Source organism: Aethalodelphis obliquidens, unplaced genomic scaffold (assembly GCF_003676395.1).
Source record: "Aethalodelphis obliquidens isolate GAN/ISIS:26980383/991018 unplaced genomic scaffold, ASM367639v1 scaffold18, whole genome shotgun sequence".
NCBI lineage: Eukaryota > Metazoa > Chordata > Mammalia > Artiodactyla > Delphinidae > Aethalodelphis > Aethalodelphis obliquidens.
Genome location: NW_020837962.1, coordinates 500,332 through 521,048, shown reverse-complemented (window position 1 = coordinate 521,048; position 20,717 = coordinate 500,332). Strand labels below are relative to the sequence as shown.

At 47.7% G+C, this 20,717-nt stretch overlaps 1 protein-coding gene across 3 annotated transcripts in view; it reads left to right on the top strand.

The window, feature by feature from the left end:
- The window catches only part of LOC113626158 (nodal modulator 1), a 52,572-nt gene that overhangs the window by 16,773 nt on the left and 15,082 nt on the right, over positions 1 to 20,717 (top strand). For all 3 annotated transcript variants that reach the window (XM_027117279.1, XM_027117280.1, XM_027117281.1), the window contains exons 10-22: positions 622 to 727; positions 919 to 1,069; positions 5,522 to 5,696; positions 7,046 to 7,187; positions 8,210 to 8,341; positions 9,407 to 9,543; positions 11,075 to 11,162; positions 14,187 to 14,250; positions 14,816 to 14,911; positions 17,995 to 18,213; positions 18,312 to 18,394; positions 19,239 to 19,398; positions 19,541 to 19,667. In XM_027117279.1, the coding sequence (XP_026973080.1) occupies positions 622 to 727; positions 919 to 1,069; positions 5,522 to 5,696; positions 7,046 to 7,187; positions 8,210 to 8,341; positions 9,407 to 9,543; positions 11,075 to 11,162; positions 14,187 to 14,250; positions 14,816 to 14,911; positions 17,995 to 18,213; positions 18,312 to 18,394; positions 19,239 to 19,398; positions 19,541 to 19,667 (1,680 nt within the window). The remainder of the gene's footprint in view (positions 1 to 621; positions 728 to 918; positions 1,070 to 5,521; positions 5,697 to 7,045; positions 7,188 to 8,209; positions 8,342 to 9,406; positions 9,544 to 11,074; positions 11,163 to 14,186; positions 14,251 to 14,815; positions 14,912 to 17,994; positions 18,214 to 18,311; positions 18,395 to 19,238; positions 19,399 to 19,540; positions 19,668 to 20,717) is intronic.

Here is a 20,717-nt window from a genome sequence, read left to right as displayed (position 1 = left end):
TGCCTACTGTGTAGCAGGTGACTGAGTCAGAACAGGTCCCTATCTTCATGAAGCTCACATTCTAGTGGGAGGTAGACAAACTAGAAGAAATCAAACAAGGACATACCAGATATTGGGGAGGTTTTTGCTGAAGCCTAGAAAGTAGGTTAGTGTGATGGACAGTAACTGGCTGGGGCGTGAGGCAGGGGCTCCTGAGAAAGGGTAGTTAGAGCATCTCAGAGGTGGTGACAGTTTGAGCTAAACCTGAAGGACGAGAAGGGGCGGCCTCTCCCCAGTCCTCTGCAGGTGTGGGAGGAGATCCAGGCTGAGGGAGCAGCTGGTGTGAAAGCCCCTCGTGGGGAAAGCATGCAGGAACCCAAGATCAGGGTGGCTGGAGCCCAGCTGAGTGCAGAGAGCCAAGCCCTGGCCCTCACAAGTGAGGAGGACCCAGACACATAAACCAAGCGGAAGACAAGACGTGGGAAGGGGCTGCGGGTGGGTGAGCTGGGAGGGAGCTGGCTGGCATGGGGCACCAGGAGAAGACAGCGTAGGCAGGGGTGCTGAGTGGTGGCGTGAGGGGCATGAGGGGGGCTTCTGCAGCTCAAGCACATGACAGCCTCCTCCCTGTTCTTCATCTTCTAGCCTGTGTTCCACGTCATGGGATTCTCTGTCACTGGGAGGGTCTTGAACGGACCTGAAGGAGAGGGTGTCCCAGACGCGGTGGTCACCCTGAACAACCAGATCAAAGGTGGGCAGACACGTTGGGCCCTGGCCTGTTTGTCTGGGCTGGGTTTTGCTCACAGAGAGGAATGGAAAGGAAAGAAAATCTTAACGACTCTATGAAAACATGCCAGCTTTTGGTCTCGAGTATCCCTGTGTAGATGAGGGCTACACAGTTGTTTTTGTCTCATCCTTTGTTGGCCTGTTTTTGTTTTACAGTCAAAACAAAAGCCGATGGCTCGTTCCGTCTGGAGAACATAACAACCGGGACGTACACCATCCACGCCCAGAAGGAGCACCTCTACTTTGAAACCGTCTCAATCAAAATCGCACCCAACACGCCTCAGCTGGCTGACATCATCGCCACAGGGTAAGGCGGGCGTGCGGGGCCTGGAAGCGCTGGTGCTTACGTTGGCGGCCAGCGGAGGACAAGCCCACCTTCTATCTGACCGTGCGTTTCTGCCAAGGGTCCACATCCAGTCTCAGACACCTATGGAGAAACTCAGGCTGGCTTCTTTAGAAAGATCAGAGCGAAGTGTTATAAACTGAAGGTGCTTAACTGTTAGCTGCTTCAAGAAAGTCATCTTGCTCCAAAGTTAAAATGGGTTCAAGTTAGGAGAAGATCTGTTACGCCTGACTTCACATCTGTGAGGCCTGCCTTGGCTTCACTGGAAGATAATGTAGTTGGTTGAGAACGTTTGCTGTAAGATGCTTCGGGTCGTTGTCACAGTTCTTCCCACTTTGTACTTATTGTGAGTTGTGAGGGGATATCCTGTGGTTGAATTCCTGTAGTTTTACCAAGTAGTGACAGTGCCTAGTGCAGAGAACCCTGGCCTTGGAGTCAGAGTTTGGGTCTTTCTCTTATCCGTGTGTCACCTATAGAATGGGGAGGCTGCTATCCCTCCTTGGCAATAGGTGCTCACTAAACAGTAACTTAACGGAGTGGGGATTGGTGAGCAGGGTCTGCGTGGAGAGAGGCCTCTCAGAGCAGCGCGGTGCAGATGGGGGCATAGCACTTGGTGTTGCTGGAGTGTAAAGTGCTGGGTGGATGAAGGGGGCAGATGTCAGAGGGGCTCCTCACTCCCTGTTGGAAGACGGGGATTTTCTCCACCAGGGAGAAAAGTCAAGGGGCCGGTGAACGGTGTGAGCACGGAGGTAACGTGGTTAGATTTTTGTCTTCAGTGAGACACTGTGGTGCCACGGCTGCGGGGAAGGCCTCGAAGGGGACAGGAGAGGGTGCGGGAGGCCTGAAAGCAGAGTTGACGAGGGCCTGTCTTATGGGGAAGTCAGGGACAGATCGGGAAGATGTCTCAGGGTTCCCAGCCTGAGAGGCAGGATGGCTGTGGACGGGGAGAGGAGCCTGTTGGGGATGAAGCTTCAGTTTTGGCCGTGGCGGTCCATAGGCCCACTAGGTGGCGCTCTCCACCACGTGCTTGGATAGATTGTAAATCGGGAAGACTCGGCCGGCGGCCGCAGGTGGCAGCCAGAACCTCGAATGTGTAAGAGCAGGTAGAAGTGGATCAGTGGACCGGAAATAGAATGTCAGCCTTCGAGGGGTGGCCTTAGGAGAACCTGGGGCGGGGGTTTAGGTGTGACCTCCCGACGGTCTCGGAGGTCCAGGAGCTGAGCCCTGAAGGCATGCTTTATTGGCTTGGTCGCTGAGGAGGTGACCATTGTCTGTAGGCAGGCGGGGGGTCCGGGTCCGGGGTTCAGTGTTGAAAGGCAGGTGAGGAAGCAGAGCACCCGTGGAGCCTGCTGCCGTGTGTGCCGTGGTGGAGCCTCAGGAAGTGACTCCTGGGCTGCAGTTCTCCCTGCTTCCCTCATAAACAGTTCTGAGCAGCGACTCCAGGTGAGCCACCATGATAAGTGCTGGGTGTGTACAGGGAACCAGGCTAACGTCACAAAGGCAGGGGTCCAGGAGGCAGACTGAAGACAAGGAGTCAGTGACGGTAAGTTGGGGTGGGTGTGCAGGAAGAGCTCGGGGACTCCGAGGGGACTTCGTTTAGGTGGGGCGCTGTGGAAGCCGAGACCTTTGGGAGGACCGAAAGGTAGCCGAGTGGAGGGCTTGGCAGGCAGAGGGGACAGCGTGTGCCAGGGCCTGGAGGGGACAGAGGAGCTCTGGGGTCGGGGTGGGGACAGCCAGCATGGCTGGGGGCGATGGTGAGGCTGGAGGGCCACGTGGCCTTGTAGCCATCTTGTGGGGATGGGCTTCTCCCCAAGTGAAGTGGGAAACCATTGATGAGTTTTCATCAAGGGAGCCGCGTGGATCAGGGCATTTTGGAAAGTTTTGGGGTTCTTTTGTCTTTTTTTTCTCCCGACTGCTGTGTGAAGAGTGGATTGGAGGAAAGCCCGAGTATAAGTGGAGGGCGTAGATGGGAGGTGTGACAGTTGTCTGGAGGAGCTGGTGACCGGTGGGACCTGGGACCCTGCTGGTGGGGGAAGGAGGAGACGTCGGTGGATTCGATGAGTGATGTGGAGGCTTTGTGCATCAGAGCCCAGGTTTCCTATTTGAGCATCAGGGTAGATTGAGGAGGTGCCATTCATGGAGATGAGGAAACATAATTTAATTTTATATTTATTTTCTTCTTTAAAGTGGAATATTTGGGTCAAAGAAAGAGAAACAACATTTGTTGAGCATAATTGGAAAAATTCATCATTTTCCTTTTGGTCCGTTTGCCTTTTAATTCATTGATATTTCTTACTCTTTCTGTTTTTCCCTTTTAAAAAAATTATTTGCTAATTTATTTGAAAATCAAACTCTGGCTTCTGTCTAAATGGCAACGAGAATATAGTTGTCTTACGATGCACCAAAATTACTGATTTCTCTTCATTAATGTATTAAATGCTGATGAAATAATTTATTGACACATCAATTTTTAAGAGCTTCAGTATAACAAAACATTGTCTTACTGGCTTTTTAGTTCTTTTTCTAAACTAAAACAATATATATTTAAGGTTTAGGGTAATTGGACACTTATCTTTAATTGAGAGTACGAGCTAAAACTGATTGTATGGTTAAAATATTTAAAACTTAGGCAAAGAGGTTCAACTTGGAATGAATAAGGGGACTTGCCCCCCGACGTGGGCACAAATGAAGGGAATATGGAAGGTCCTTGAGAATAATTCCGTCAGTAGTCCCTTCCTATCCATTTTCTCTGATAGTACACAGTAGGGAACCAAAAGGCAAACCTTTGAATCTAGATCAGGGGCTGGCACACTTTGTCAAGGACCAGAGAATAAATATTTCAGACTTCATGGGCTGATAAGGTCTCTGTGACGAAACCCGCTACAGACAGTTCATAAATGAACGGGCTTGGCTGTGTTCCAGGAAAACTTTATGTGTGGACACTGACGTCATAGTAGCATGTCGTTTATTATGTCATGAAATAATCTTTTGATTTTTTTTTTTCCCCTTTAAAAGTGTGAAAACCATCTTAGCTCACGGTCTCTCCCGAAACAGGTGGCTGGTGTGACTTGGCCTGTGGGCTGTGGCGTCTTGCCCCTCACTGTCCAGCCTGAGCCCCCATGGCCAGGCTGGTCACATCCCTTTAGGGAGACAGCTGTGCTCTCCTTCGCTCCCAGACTTCACACACACAGCGTACCACCGCCTTCTTGTTCCTTCTGCTGTTTTTTCTTTGCAGCATAGTGGGTGTGCCAGCATTTAGTGCACCCCATAATTATCCAGCGCTAAATCCGGCATTTTTTATTCTCCTTCTGTCAAAAGGCACAACTGATTTTTTATCTAAAGTGATTCTCTTTAAGATTAGAAAATATTATCTTTAGGCAGTTGAAGAAGCGATTGTGGCCTCCAGCTGTGGGACATTATTACACTTAAACGCACCAACTGTCTAAAAATGAAGACGGTCACTCCACGGACGCCGGACTTCATTGGTGTTTATTAGTGAGCAGATGTGCCTTTCATGTGCTTCTGGAGGTGTGCCTTGTAGCACTTTACACACTGCTCATTGCAGTCTCCAGTCTGAGCCATTACCTTAATAGGGCTTTTCACTTATAAGTTGCTTCTGTGGCTCCTAGCTCCTAGAGTTCAGTTTTAGCTCTGCATTTTTGTTTAACTTAATTACCTTTACTATTCAGATCTCTCAGATTGCTTTTATCTGTGCATTATATATAATCACAGGCAAGGAAGGCGTCTTTGATAACCCTGCCTTGTTTTATCCCCTGGGTAGTACCACACTTTCATAGGCAGCTTACAGCTCTTGCTTTTTTTTATTTTTTATTTTTTTGCCGTACGCGGACCTCTCACTGTTGTGGCCTCTCCCATTGCAGAGCACAGGCTCCAGACGCACAGGCTCAGCGGCCAGGCTCACAGGCCTAGCAGCTCCGCGGCATGTGGGATCTTCCCGGACCGGGGCACGAACCCGTGTCCCCTGCATCGGCAGGCGGACTCTCAACCACTGCGCCACCAGGGAAGCCCAGCTCTTGCTTTTAAGGACTAGTCCACATTCTCAGTTCGAGGCTGCTCCACCATCCACGACCCAATTATCTGAAGCATTTTTATCATCCACAGATTGTTTGAAAATTGCCTCTGCAGTGGGAGATGGCCAGATATCACCCAGAACATACAAACAGCCCTGCCCCGGGCCCTCGCTCTGCCTTTTCCTTATGCAGAAAGAGGTCCAATCTTCTTTCTAAAGGTTGCTTTTAAAACTGGAGTCATTTTGGCTACATTCCTGTCTCTTCATTAAGATCATACTAGTCTTAGGGACGAGGGCTGAAAGAGGGATGCATAGTTTGGGTTGCTAAGCACCTTTCCTGTGATAATTGAGTTCTCATGCTGGAATGAACGGTCCCCTTGTTGCAGGTTCAGTGTCTGTGGCCAGATATCAATCATTCGCTTCCCCGACACTATCAAGCAGATGAGTAAATACAAAGTTGTCCTGTCCTCTCAAGACAAGGACAAGTCTTTGGTCACCGTGGAGATGGATGCTCAGGGATCATTCTGTTTTAAAGCAAAACCAGGGACCTACAAAGTCCAGGTATGACGAGTTTTGTTCTATTTAAGATATTTGAAAAAAACACCAATGATTTAAAAAGGGTTATTTTAAAATGGGGTTAGAGAAGGAGCATTTCCATTCCCAACTTCTTATTTTGAAATCTTTACATTCCTGCATGTCACAGTTAGAGCAGACAGGCAGCTGGTTTGAAGGTGATGCAACAGGCCTTTCTCTTTTCCAGTCCTGATGTTTATTAGGGGTTAGTATCAGGCTGCCAGTCATGCCTCCACCTTCTCAGGCTTCTGGCTGCTGTTGAATATCCACGGGTCCCCAAAGGAGATCGCAGTGAACTCTTTATCCATGGCAGCTCAGTAACATCCACAGAGCATGGCTTCTGGACCCTGAGGCCAAACAGAGCTTCCCTTTTCCTGCCTTGCTGTAAATTGAAGACGCTGGGCAGGCACCACCTAATTTCTCCATCCAGGCAGGTGGAGAAGCAGGGGAGACCCTGGCTTGTAGTCTCACCGCCAGGGTGAAAGCCTGAGCACTGGTGGAGGCAGTGGGCAAGAGATGAGACAGAAGCGGAGGTCAGGCCACCGGCCCCTTGGGGTCTCAGGCTCTCACCCGTCAAGTCAGCTGCTCCCTGGGGAAGAGCAGGGGAGGGGACTGGGAAGGGTCCTTCTAAGACTTTGCTCTCCTGTAGGGCCAGTGGGATCCCCCCTGCCCCCGCTAAGCAGATGGGGTGGGCGCACAGCCTTGCCCCTGCTTCCACGAACAGCATACTGTGTGGGTGGGCAGCTCCTTTACCAGCCAGCCAGTGTCTTGTGACGTTGGCCACACGGACAAGCCTTTAGAGGCCCTTTCAGAGGCATAATCAGGCCCTTTTCCAGGGAAGGGCAATTCCAGAATGTGATCTCTACCAGGGATGAAGAAGGCGAGCACCGCCTCCTCTCCCAGTCCCTCTTGTGAGCTTGACAAAGGCACACAGAAATGAGGGAAGAAGAAATGGCCCAGTTCCACTGTTGGTCATCCACGTGGCCTCCACAAGTTCACAGCTTGTGTCACGAGTGACCTCAAGCCAGGATCAGGTTCTGGGATTTCGTATGGTTTCCACCTGGGTGCACATGATCAATGACAGCTTTGCGTGCCCTGATAGGCTTCTGTGTACACCTGGCGCTGCTGAAGGCTAGTGCTTTATGTCTGCCTAGAAATACGTTTTCTTCACACCGGCTGTATGCAGATTTGTTGTGATTATAAAACTAGGCCTAGGAATGAACCTTCGTCCTACAGAATCCGTTTAGCCTTGGGCCCAGGTGGATGTTCTGGTGCCACGTCGGCCAGGGAGCAGCGGCCCTGATGCAGCCGCTGACCTTGTTCTGTGTGTCCCACAGGTGATGGTTCCTGAGGCGGAGACCAGAGCGGGGCTGATGTTGAAGCCTCAGATGCTGCTTCTGGCTGTGACTGACAGGCCTGTGATGGACGTGGCCTTCGTGCAGTTTTTGGCATCGGTTTCGGGGAAAGTCTCTTGTTTGGGTAAGATGTCAACTGAAAGCAAGAACAGATAGGTTCAAAGAAGTAAGTGGGGAGAGGTGGGATTTTGGTGAGCTTTTCCTCACTGGGCGGCATTGAAGGTAAAAGCAGAAGCTGCTCCAGGGGAGTGGTGTCTGTCTGAGAGTCTGTGTCGTGTGCAGTTCTTTCTGAATAATTGCCACAAACACCATAACATTTCTCTTTGAGTAATGCTGCCTTGGCTCCCAGAAGAACATGTGGGTTTCTTTTTATTGCCCTCTGACTCTGAAAGGAAGATGGTAGTTGGGCCCAGGTTTCCATCCTAGCTCTGTCACTTACCACTGTGAGACTGTAAGCATGTACTTGCCCAGCCTAGGTTTTTCTTCTGTAAAATGGGAATACTCCTGCTCTCGGGGTTTTAATGAGGCTTAAATGCGGTCATGTCAAGAGGCAGTGTAGCACAGTGGTTAAGATGTTAGACTCTGGAACCAGACCGCATGGGCTTGAACATTCGCTGTGTGACCTGGGGTAAGTTACTTAACCTCTCTGTGCTTTGAGTCCCTCATCTGTAATGTAGAGATGTTAATGGTACCTACCTCACAGGGTAGTTGTGAGGATCAAATGAGTTACTGTATGTATAGCCGTTGGAAGTACCTGGAACACAGCAAGAGCCATATAAATCTTTGCCATTATTAGTAATATTATTATGATGATGATAAAGGGCCCAGTTCTATACCTGGTATGAAGTGGATTTTCAATAAAGTTTCATCACCTCTGTCTATTTTTCTCTTGCTCCTGTTGATGCTCCATAGATATTACTTCCCCTAATGCAATAATTGCTGGGTGGCTTCATTGTTTGGTACCGATGACAAGCATAGGGGGAGACTTCCTAGAATCAAGTAGATGCATGTTAGCTTTGAGGGAACCTCCTGGCACTGTCCTTCAGGAGCTAAGGGGTGGGAAGCAGCACACAGAGATTGAGGGTTCGAACGGGTGCTATGGTTCACAAGGCAGTCAAGTGAGGCCCCCGCATCTTTTCTCTGCAGACACCTGCGGTGACCTGCTGGTGACCCTGCAGTCCCTGAGCCGCCAGGGCGAGAAGCGGAGCCTCCAGCTCTCCGGCAAGGTCAACTCAATGACTTTCACGTTTGACAACGTGCTGCCCGGAAAATACAAAAGTAAGAACCGAAGGCAGCACTTCCTGTCTTTCTAAACTTTCTAGAAACCTGCTCTTAAGTTGCATCCCAGCTGTACAGTTGTACTTGTTTAACTCTTCTTTACCCCTTGACCTTGAATGTGCATTATTTAGCCTCGGGCAGTAATGCAGAAGTTGAGGCTTTATGAGCTAACTGCCGCCTCATCAGGATGACCCACACACTTCTTCTCATGCCATTTTATTTCTAAATGCCGGAAAAGAGTGTGAAATAATTACACGGAAGTGTTCTACCACTTAGCAGCTGTGTGAGCGAGGCAGCTTACTTGATCTCCCTGAGACTCAGTTTCCCCTTTTGAAATAGGAGTCATAGAACCTTTCTGCAGAATGTAGGACTCATGAAATCCAGTATGTGAAGCCCCTTGCACAGGGCCTGGGAAGCAGAAGGTGCTGGCGAATGTTGTGTCTCTTTTCTCCGCCTTTCTTGAGAAGCTCCCATTGCTTGTATTTTTGCTATGTCAGAGTTTAGCTGGGAGCTGCTGGCAGTGAATGGCTTATAAAGTAGGCTGATTTTTCTGGGGAATTATATTTTCTATTATGTCAGGTTTTGGCAAACTATGAGCCGAGGGCGACTGCCTGTTCTTATGAATAAAGTTTTATTGGAACACAGCCACGCCCACTTGTTTGTTTATCGTCTGTGGCTGCTTGTGTGCTGCAGATGCAGAGTTGAATAGTTGAGACCATGTGGCCCACAAAGGTGAAAATATTTACTCTTTCGCACCTTACAGAAAAAGTTTGCCAATCCCTGAATGTCTTACTTGTAGTCTGCTCTTAGGCCCAGTTGAATTTCTTTCTTGGTGATTTTAATGGCCACTGGTTTCAGTTTTTCTTTAGCAGTTACTTATTCCCAGTGTGATTAGCTCTATGTGTATACTGACACACACACACACACACACACACACATACATATTTGTTGGTATGTATGTGTATAGAGGCCCACACATAGGATTCATTAGCACTGTTTTTCTGGGGGCATTCAGGGAGGCGGTGTGCTCTGTTCCCACGGGGGTGTGTGTTGTGTCCTTTGCAGTCAGCATCCTGCATGAAGATTGGTGCTGGAAGAACAAGAGTCTAGAGGTGGAGGTTCTGGAGGACGATGTGTCAGCGATTGAGTTCAGGCAGACGGGCTATATGCTGAGATGCTCCCTGTCTCACGCCATCACTCTGGTAAGCGGAGCTTCTGAGGATTCTCTTATGTGGAATGACACTCGCCTTTTGGAGAGCGAGAAGAACTAGCATGCTAAGAGTGTTATCAGCATAGATAGTCAAGGCGGATTCCCTTTTCTGCCCCTCGACTCACCCACCTATTATGGAAAGCACCATGAGGAAGCATTTTAAGTCCCTTATTGGAAAGATGCCTTTGTTTGGGAGATTTCCTTGTCCTGGCTCCACATTAAATTTTAACTTTGACTAGTGATTTGGGGAAGCTGTTGCCGTAGTGCAAAGCACGTGGGCTCTGTAGCATCGGGCAAGTTCATTTAGTGTTTGTGAGCCTCAGTTTTCTCCTCTAAAATTGAGATCATAATACTCACTCCCCAGGGGCATGGTAAGGTTTAAGTAACCCTCTTACGTATTTGAAGTTTTCCTGGCCATACACTGCTATTGTTTATGAACAGGTGCAGCTGAGGACAGAGTTGGTTATTCTCTTGTAGTCACTGAAGCTGGATTGGCAGTGTACGCTGTGGATTTCAGGAAAGGGAGCACCTGTGTACACCTATGTAGACCCAGTCATGAACTTTATATAATTTTTTGACTTCCAGCAATGGCAGATGTCACTGTAAGGTCCCAGTGGAGAAACAGAGGCAAATGGCAATTAAGTGGCCACTTACATTAGACACCAGAGGCAGTGAGACTGGTGTCTCCAACACCAGTTGAATGCTCTAACCGCTTAACTACAAGTGCTCAACAAACAGCTTTGTTACGAGAGATGGGTTGATTAATATCCAGTTGAGAATAAGTAATAGACATTTAGGAAACCATTCCTTCCCTTAAACCCTCCAGTGGATTTCCATTTCCCTTAGACGGAGATCCATCTTCCTTAACAGTGGCCAGCCCTTCGTTAACTCGTACCTTACCCCTTACCCCTCTCCTCTTCACTCACTGGGCCGTGGCATACTGGCCGCCTCGGCCAGTTCCACACCAAGCTCGGTCCCTTCTCTGGGCCTTTGCACATACTCTTCTCTGCCTGGAATGACGTGTCTTCTGCACAGCTGAGTGTATTTGCTTTTTCTCATTACTCAGGCTGCAGCCCCAATGTTACCTGCTCAGGAGGGGTCTGTTCTGAGCCCAGGCTGAACAGGCCTCTGTGGTGGTCCCTCTCTATCCTGCTCCCTGTTTATTTCTCTGTAAGCTCTGTTACTTCCTAGCTGAAATCTACTGACTTCTTTGTTGACTACCTGGGTTTTCTCTCTTCCTATATTAGAATGTAAGCCTCCCTGAAAATAAGAGCCACGGCAGCAACCAAGGCCCAGCCTTGAGCCTGCCGCATAGCAGGTGCTCAATAAATATTAGTTGATTGAATGAAAAAGATCACGTTTTTGTTGGAAGTTTTGGAAGCTTTTTGATTTTCCTGTGGCACCCAGCTGCTCACATGATTAATGGGCAAAACAGATGACTGGTTCAGAAACAGAAATATTATTAATCATCGCTGTGTCTCCATGTCCCCTAGTAAGTCATTGTATTGGCTTTGGTCCCTTAGGAATTTTATCAGGATGGAAATGGACCTGAGAACGTGGGGATTTATAACCTCTCCAAAGGCGTCAACCGATTCTGCCTGTCCAAGCCCGGTGAGTCTGGAAGGATTGATGTGCTACGAGTGAGAGAAATGGAAAGGCACCAGAGGGTGGTTTTAAAGGCATTTTTCCCTATCTCGGTTCAGTTTGCATCAAGCTGTCAACTTTGGCCGTGGTTAGCTCCTCTGGAGGGAGCAGCGTTTTTACCCAAAGAAATAGAGGTGGGGGCTGGCATGTGTTCGCAGGCTCTCGGGTTGGAGTTGGGGCCAGACCACTGGGCCCTTTTCACTTCTAAAAGGATTGCACCATCAGCCCATGACCTCTCCTGACGAGTGATCTTTTTAAGATAAAGATTGGATCATCTCCCGCCTTGCTTAAAGTCCTTCAGTGGCTTCTCTGTCAATGACTTTATTGAGATGCAATTTGCAGACCATAAAATTCACCCATTTAAAATGTGTTCAGTACAGTGATGTTGAGTAACTATACCTAGCTTTACAACCATCATTATAATCCAGTTCAGAACATTTGCATCACCCCAGTAATATCCTTCCTGCATGTTTACATTTGATCTCTATTCCCAGCTCTAGGCAGCCACTAATTTATTTTCTGTCTCTATGGATTTGCCTTTTTTTGGACATTTCATATAATGAAATCATACAATACTGTTATTTTTTAGGCTTCTTTCACTTAGCGTAATGTTTTTGAAGTTCACCCAGGTTGTAGCAGGTATTAATAATTGGTTCCTTTTTATTGCTGAATAGTAGCCCATTGCATGGCTATATTACAGTTTGTGTATCTGTTCCCTGGTCGGTGGGTATGTGAGCTGTTTCCAGCTTGGGGCTATTAGGAATAACGTTGCTGTGAACATTTGTGTACTAGTCTTGGTTTGGACATTTGTTGGGTAGATACCTAGGAATGGAATCATATAATAAATTTATGTTTAATTTTTAAAGAAGCTGCCAAATTGTTTTCTGAAAAGGCTGTATTTGCCATTTGCTGTTCCTCCTGGCCATGCCTGAGGGTTCATGTTTTTCCACATCTTTACCAATATTTGTTGCTCTCTTTTTGATTTTTAGCCATCCTGGTGGGTGTAAAGTAGTATCTCATTGTGGTTTTATTTTGCATTTTCCTAATGAACAATTCAGTGACTTCTCTTGGTTCTCAAGATAAGATACAGTAATCCCCACTCACCCATGGTTTCACTTTCCACAGTGTCAGGTACCTGTGGTCAACTGTGGTCCAAAAATATTAAATGGGAAATTCCAGAAATAAACAGTTCATAAGTTTTAAATTGCATGCCATTCTGAGTAGCGTGATGAAATCTCTCACCATCCTGCTCCCGTCCAGCCCGGAGATGTGAATCGTCCCTTTGTCTGGCACGTCCACGCTGTATACATTACCCACCTATTAGTGTACGTGAAAACATAATATGTACAGGGTTTGGTACTACCTGTGGTTTCAGGCATCCACTGGGGTCTTAGAACGTATACCCCACAGATAGGGGGTACTCTTATACAAAACCCTTCATCAGACCTTGAGCTCCTGTATAATCTGGCTCTACCTGTCACACTCTGCTCCAGCCACTCTGTCCTGTGTCTTAATCAGGATGCCATTGGCTGCAGGTAACAAAATCTATACGACAGCCCCCAACAAGCGGAGTTAATTTGGCTCAGTAGCAAAGTCTGGCAGCACCAGGCATGGGTTCAGCAGCTGGTAGATGTTAGGTTGGTGTCTTTGTGATTCTTTTAGCTCTTTCCCTGGTATTTCTTACCTTGTGTTTTCAAAGTGCCTACTGTTGCCCCAGAAAACTTATGTTTAAGGCAGGAAGATGAGGAGAGGGGCGGGCAAACATTTTCCGTGCCGCATCCTCCAGGAAACTTCATGTCTTACCGGCAAGAACCGTGTCACAAGGCCACTTTTAGCTGAAAGGGAGCCTGGGGAGGTTGGATTTGCTGCCTGAGGCTGGGCGCATTTTCACCCTAAACGTAAGCAGGAAGGACAGCTGTTAGGGAGACAGCCAGCAAGCCTGTGGTTCAGATGCTGTGCTCTACCTCAGTGCTTTCCCTGCCCCACCCCCTCTTCACCCAGCTCTGCCTGCCTGCTCATCACTTCTCGGTTCCAATGTTACTCCCCAGGGAGACTGGCCCCACAGTGTCGTTGAGAGCTCCCTGCTGTGCTCGTGTCCACAGTGCCCAGTTCCTCCCCTGCCCATACCCGTCACACCTGGTGTGCACGTGGCTGTCGAATGCTCTCTCTGTAGATGGCAAGCCCCGCGAAGGCAGGGACCGTATCTGTCCCCGCCGTGTACCAACACCTGGCACAATACCCGGCCCGAGTGTTGCCCTGTCAGTGTTCGTCAAATGAAAGAACAAACAAAATGAATGAAGAAACCTAGTAATTTTTTTTCTACTCGTAACTGCATTGAGGCTTGATCAGTGTGACAGAAACAGCAGAGGTGATTTGAACTAATTTCATGTTTTGGTCGGTCATATGGCCAAAATGTTGGTTAAAGACCATTTGGGAGAATCCACTGTTACACTTTGCTCCTTCCTGAAACTATTCTTCTGGCAAATGACATCATATGCCCCTAATCTGAGTGTACCCCACGTGAGCTCATGGCATGAAAGTGTTTTTGCAGTTGTTGCATAATTTTCTGGGCCTTCCCCTGCCCCATGCCCCCTCTTAGGAATATTTATAGGAAGGAGTCCAGGCTGTGGCTGTCTTTTGGATCTTTAACAGAATCTATTAGGTAGAAGATTCTCAGTCTGATTCGCAGTAGAAATGTACTTCCTGTTCCTCCTCGTGCACGTGTCCGTTAGCTTGGTCTGTGTAGACTCAAGTGCTGTGACTTGTTAAATTATGCAAAATGAAAATCCTTGCTTTGTGAGTGGGCCTTTAAGTGGATCAGGTCATTGGTAAGAAGCCATCGTAGGCAGCGGAAAAGGCATTTCTGATCCCGTGTTGCACATCCATGATAGGTTGTAAGTGAGAGGCACCACCTTTGGATTTCGGATGTTGGAATTGCTCAGCATAATAGACGCTCTTCTCTGAAAATTACTTTTGATTTCCTGGCTGCAGGCGTGTACAAGGTGACCCCTCGCTCCTGCCACCGGTTCGAGCAAGCGTTCTACACCTATGACACGTAAGCCGGGCGCCGACTGCTCCGGGGTGTCTGTGTGTCTCCTGTGGAGGAGAGTGAGCGTGACTCTCTTCTTCACTCATTGCTGAGAACACGGGAGTTTTTTGTATTTTTTCTGGAAGCGGTAAGGTTAGGCATGGAAAAGAATTTCTAGACAAGGATTTTAAGACAGTTGGGTAAATTACTGAGGAAATGAAGGTAAAGCTCTCTTTCCCAAGAATTCTGTAAACCCAGGACGGAAGGCTGTGGTTTGGAAGTGGCTTAAATACAATGTTTGTTGAATCTTCCAGCCTCACTGATGAGAATTTCTCAAGCTCAAGTCTACCATTTTTCTATTTTTACAAATGCTTGTGGGTTTCACAGGGAATTGGAGGTGTAAAGTTTTGGTGTGGAGAATCAGTTTACTCTTAAAGACACTTGTATGTATTTCAGGAGTTCTGAAGTGCTAAGAGCAGTGTCACATAGTATATTTCAGGGTCAGGAAGGTCGCCCATAAGTGATGTTGTTTGTGATCCTTTGAGAACCATGAGGTGATGTGGTGTTTTCTTTCCACTTCTCTAATTTATAGGTCTTCACCCAGTATCTTGACGTTGACAGCCATTCGCCACCACGTCCTTGGAACTATCACCACTGACAAAATGATGGATGTTACCGTGACTATCAAGTAAGGCTAGTGTTCCATGGTGGGCTGAGCACGGGAGGGTGGTGGACCAGACCTTCTCTAATGGACGCTCTGAAAATTATTCTTGATTTCTTATCTCTAGGCGTAGTACAAACAGTCTTCGCTCTTATACTTATGTGACATAGCTGTAAATTCACAACAGCCTGTTCCTTTCCTTTTATGACTCAGGAATTAACTGTGGATGAGGAAGAGTCTCCTGACAGCTCGTTTCAGCGTCTTAAATTTCTGTTTGAACTCGTTACACTTCCTGTCTTTGCTAAGGAAAAAAAGAATCTCTGGTTTGTTCACTGTATTTCAAGCGTTTTAGCAAATTCAAAAAAAATTGCCTATTTTTCTTTAGAGCCTTTCTCGAAGGCTTGGGAAATAGAGATGACACCTTATATGAGAAGGGTCATGAGAGAAAGTGTATGAAAGGCAGTCCCTCACTGAGGGTCAGGTTTGTGTGAATGTCACCTTTGAGAGGAATTTTTGCTGTGTGATGGGTGCATCTGATACCCTAATTTTCTCAAGAAAGGAAAGAATTTTGACAATATGACCATCTTTGTCAAATAGAATGGAAATCTGAGTAACTTTCTCCCAGCTTACCTTATTTGAAGTTGCCTTTCCAGCAGTGTCTCCATCTTTCTGTCCACCCGTCCTTCCGTGAAGAAAATATGGATGGAGAATCCTCAGTGGTTAGGCACTGGGCGTAGGTGATAGCCCCTGCCCTCGTGGAACTTAGAGTCTCATGGGGGCAGCGGACAGTAGTCCAAGAGTCACATACAGAACTGTAAAATAAAAGCTGTCATAAGTGCTTTGACTTTGACCTTGTCAGGGGGTTGAGGTCCATGCAGGAGAGGTGGGCTTCTGGGGGCCAGCCACGTTAAGGGTCTTAGCTGTGTCCCGTGGACACTCTGACATATTTCAAGTAGAGGGATCACTTTCTCTTTGTTTCAAGAAGGTCCCCCTGGCTGCTGAGTGGAGAACAGATAGAAGAGGCGCAAGAGTGGAAGTCGATCGAGGTGGGGGCAGAGGCTCTTGTAGGAGTCCAGGTGAGGGAGGATGGGGCTTCAGCCAGGCGGATGGCGGTGGGGATGGAGAGAAGCGGACGGGTTGGAGAGTTGTCAGGGAGATTGAGTTGAAGGGACGCGGCAGCAGTCTGACCACGTGGGGTCAGGGAGGGAGGAGTGTCAGGGGCAGCCCGTGGTCTCTGACTGAATTGATGGGATACCTATTCACCAGGGTGACATGGTTTCTAGGAGAAGGACTTGCTGCGTTTGTCTTGTGGGCCTGGCACTTTGCCTGGTGCTGGAGCAATGTCTTTTAGTATTTTCCTGCTTGGAAAGTATGAATTACTGGTATGACTAGAAAGTCATATTTTTACCAGTAGTGACTCCGTGTTACGTTGTTTTCAGTCTTTATTAACTTTATTTTTGTAACCTCAGAAGAGTTTTTGTTTGGTTTGGTTTTGCTGAAAATTATGTGAAATGCATCTTCCAGCTGGACATGGCCGGGGGTGGGGTCCCTAATGGGGATCTTGTACTTCCCGGATCCAAAACCAGATTCCTGGTGGTCGCCCTCCACAGACCTCCTCTGTAGCCTTCCCTGTTTCAGAAATGGCAGCTCCATCTTTCTCGTTGGTCCTTGATTCTTCTTTCTCTTGCATCCCATACCCAACCGATCCATCTGCAAATCCTCAACTGTACAATCCTCGTTATCCATGGGGTTTGGTTCCAGGACCCCCCGTGGTTACCAAAATCCACAGATGCTCAAGTCCCTTATAAAATGGAGTCGTATTTGCATATAATCTATGCACATTCTCCTGTATAGTTTAAATATACTTTAAGTCATCTCTAGATTACTTATAATATCCAACGCGATGTAAATGCAATGTAAATAGTTGTAAATACAATGTAAATGCTATGTAAATAGTTGCCAGCATGTGGCAAAATCAAGGTTTACTTTATGGAACTTTCTGGAATATCTTTTCCCCCAAATATTTTCCATCTGCGGTTGGTTGAATCCTCGGATGTGGAACCTGCGGAAATGGAGGGCCAACTGTATATCCGTCATCCAGTCCTTTCTTAGCACCTGGCCTCTATACTTTGGTTCCACCCACCCTTGTCTCTTGCTGGGATTGTTGCCGCAGCTTCCTGTCTGGCGTCCGAGTTTTGGCTGTTGCTTTATAACAGTGTGTTGTTCATGGGGAAGTCCAAGTGATCTTTAAAAGTGGAGACCCTGTCATTCCTCTGTTTAAAACTCCATCCCCTCAGGGTCCACACCAAGGTTTTCCAAGCCCTAGTCTGACACCTGATCTGGCTCTACCTGATCTGGCTCTGCCTGGGTCCCTCTGCCCAGGCCTCCCTGTTCTCCTCCTTGCTGTCCCTTGAGCATGGCAGGGAGCTGCCTCCAAGGCTTAGAGAGACTTTGCACTCGGCACCTTCTTGCCTGAGGCCTCACCCAGAGCCAAGTGGTTTGCTCTCTGTCGCCCTTCCTTCAGGTGGCAGTGGTGTCACCTTATCAGAAGGGACTTGGCTCAGCCCCTAATAAAAAGTAGTGCCCCTTGCCTCCCACCAGCTCTTTTATCTTTCCACGCTGCTTTATTTTTCCTTATTGTACTTATCACCTGACAACGTTTTTCTGTTGATTGTCTGCCTCTTCCCACTAGAATGTGGATTCCATGAGGTTGGGGAATGTTGTCTGTCCTGTGTACAGTCTCCCCAGTGCCTGGTTCTCTTGCAGAGTATGTTCTCAATAAAGGTTGAAAGAGAGACAGAAGATGGTGGTGTGGTGTGGGAAGGACTCCATGTCCTACGGGAAATCTGATGTTTCCTTCAAGTCATAAAGTCAGTGGTATTTCATCCCAGCCCAGATCTATCAGATACGTCCACCATGGCAAAGAAGTTCAGTTTTTTGTTTTTAAAAAGCTATTAGTTTATTCAAAACAGGAGAAGAATGTGTTGGTGGCTTTATGAGGTGCTTGGGTTTTTTTTACTGCTGGATCTCTGCTTGCAGAAATGTCTGATTCCCACTGACTACAGGGATACGTGACTTCGTCTTCTGGACCGCTCCTTCCTTTCTTCCAGATCTTCCATCGACAGCGAACCTGCCCTGGTCCTCGGCCCTCTGAGGTCCATGCAGGAGCTGCGGAGGGAGCAGCAGCTGGCCGAGATCGAGAGCCGCAGGCAGGAGAGGGAGAAGACCGGTGGAGAGGAGGGGGTTGAGGGAAGGACCAAGCCCCCTGTGCAGGAGATGGTGGACGAGTTACAGGGCCCCTTCTCCTACGACTTCTCCTACTGGGCACGGTAAGCGCTCTCCGGCTTTCCCTGCAGGGTCGTCTGTTCTGATGTCCTTCCTCATGGGGGGACAGACCAGCCACATTGAAGTATCTTACTTATTTTAGGTCTGGGGAGAAAATCACTGTCACACCCTCGTCTAAAGAGCTGCTCTTTTATCCTCCTTCCATGGAAGCCACCGTCAGTGGAGGTAAATGTCAGTTCAGTGAGCCGATGACACACCTTTGCAAGTGTTTCTTTCCCTGCAATTAAAATTTTATTCTGTGCTGCTGTTATAGTGAAACCATCTTTGTAAGGCACTTCAGTCCCCTTTGCCACATAGATCTTACTACTTGATGAGTGAGTGGATGAACAAAAGGTCTAAATCAGTAAACGTAACTTTCACTATTAGAATTGGGGGATCTTTTTGGAAAAGGACTCAGTTTTCCTTGATGTTATCAGGTTGACACCAGAAGGGAGATAAAAAGCAAAAGCATCAGTTGTTGAAACGTCTGAAATGTCTTCGTGTGTCGGAACTGTTTGTGATGTTTATGTTTTTTGGTCGGGGTTATGGGAGGGTCTTTTGGGGACTGGATAACCAGAAGTGATTGCTGGTGGAATATTTAGGCTACCAATAGCTTTTCCCAGCATCGTGGGTTCATTAAACCCTGGACGTTTCTGTGTTTGGAAGGAGAGTATTGAAGGGCGTGGCTGTCCAGCAGGCAGCCTGTCCGGGGCAGCCTTCCATACTGGTCCTCTGAGGTCCAGCCGCACAGGCTCTGACCTGCAGTAACGGCTTCTCTCCTCACCTGTGGCCTGTGAGAGCCAAGGGAGAGGAGCAGGGGAAAGCCAGCTTTGTAGGCTGTACCTGCTAACATTCCTGGCAGTTGAACAAGGCCATTCGTCAATGGTGAGAGGCTTGGGCCACTTGTAGTCACTGAGGATTCTGGTACAGACAGCAGCCTCATTGGAGCTGGCTTCCAATATCTCCGTTTTAGGCCCTTCTTTAATGGGAAGCCCCAACCTAGTCTTCTGTTTATCTCTTCCCTTTTTAGAAAGCTGCCCAGGGAAGTTGATTGAGATACAAGGGAAAGCAGGCTTATTTCTGGAAGGCCAGATCCACCCAGAGTTGGAAGGAGTGGAGATTGTCATCAGTGAAAAGGGGGCGAGTTCACCCCTGATCACAGTCTTTACTGACGACAAAGGTGCCTATAGGTAAGGCCGTGACTAAGAAACATTTGCTTGGGATCAGTCGGGGAGCCTAGAAAGAAACTGGGGAGCCAGGTTTCCTTGGGGCAGGTGATGCTTCTTCCAGGATTTGAAGCAAAGCCATCTCCAGTGTTTCTTTTTTACTCAGCGTTGGGCCACTGCACAGTGACCTGGAGTATACCGTGTCTTCGCAGAAGGAGGGCTACGTTTTGACTGCGGTGGAAGGAACCATAGGAGACTTTAAGGCTTATGCCTTGGCAGGCGTGAGCTTTGAGGTAACACTGTGTGCTTTTAAAAAGCAGCTTTATGGGGTATAATAGACATACAGTAAGCTGCACATAAAGTGTATAATTTGACAGTTTTGACATATGATGACCCCCATGAAAACACTACCACAGTCAAAATGGTGGCCACATCCGTCACCCTCCAAAATTTCCTCATACCCTTGGCAACCCGTCTCTCCTGCCCCTCCCCACTGCTCTGATCTGCCTTCTTTCACTTTGGATCATTTCGCATTTCCTAGAGTTTTATATAAATGGAATCATTCAGGATGTACTCTTTTTTTGGTCTGGCTTCTTTCACTTGTAATTAGGAGATCTGTTGACTTAAGCTTGTGTGCATACCTTTTGGGAAGTATTTTAAGCTTTCATCCTTGACTCTGTTCTCTGTTGAAGGATGCAGAATGTCTTTCTCTCTTGCCTCAGTCCTTCTTGGGAAGAAGCATGCTGTTTAATGGACAGAGTGAGTCTGGAGATCTTGAGGCTGAATATTTTCAACATAGAGGCCAAATAAATTAAAATTCTATATTGCAGAATGCATTTTAAACCAAACTGAAAGATAGTCAAACTGGGAAGAAATATCTGTACCATAAATAACATTCCCTGTTTACCAGGGTCTCCTAAAATCTATAAGAAAAAGATAGCCCAACATGGGACTCCCCTGGTGGCGCAGTGGGTTCAGAATCTGCCTGCCAATGCAGGGGACACGGGTTTGAGCCCTGGTCCAGGAAGATCCCACACGCTGTGGAGCAACTAAGCCCGTGCTCCACAACTACTGAGCCTGCGTTCTAGAGCCCGTGTGCCACAGGTAATGAACCCTGTGTGCCTAGAGCCTGTGCTCTTCAACAAGAGAAAGCCCATGCTCGCCGCAACTAGAGAAAGCCCGTGCATAGAAACAAAGACCCAATGCAGCCAAAAATAAATAAATAATTAAATTAAAAAAAAAAAAAGACAACCCAACAGAGAAAAGATGAACCAAGGATATGAAAGGCAGTTCACGGAAATCATCCAAGTCACTCATAAACATACAGGAAACACTCGACTTCG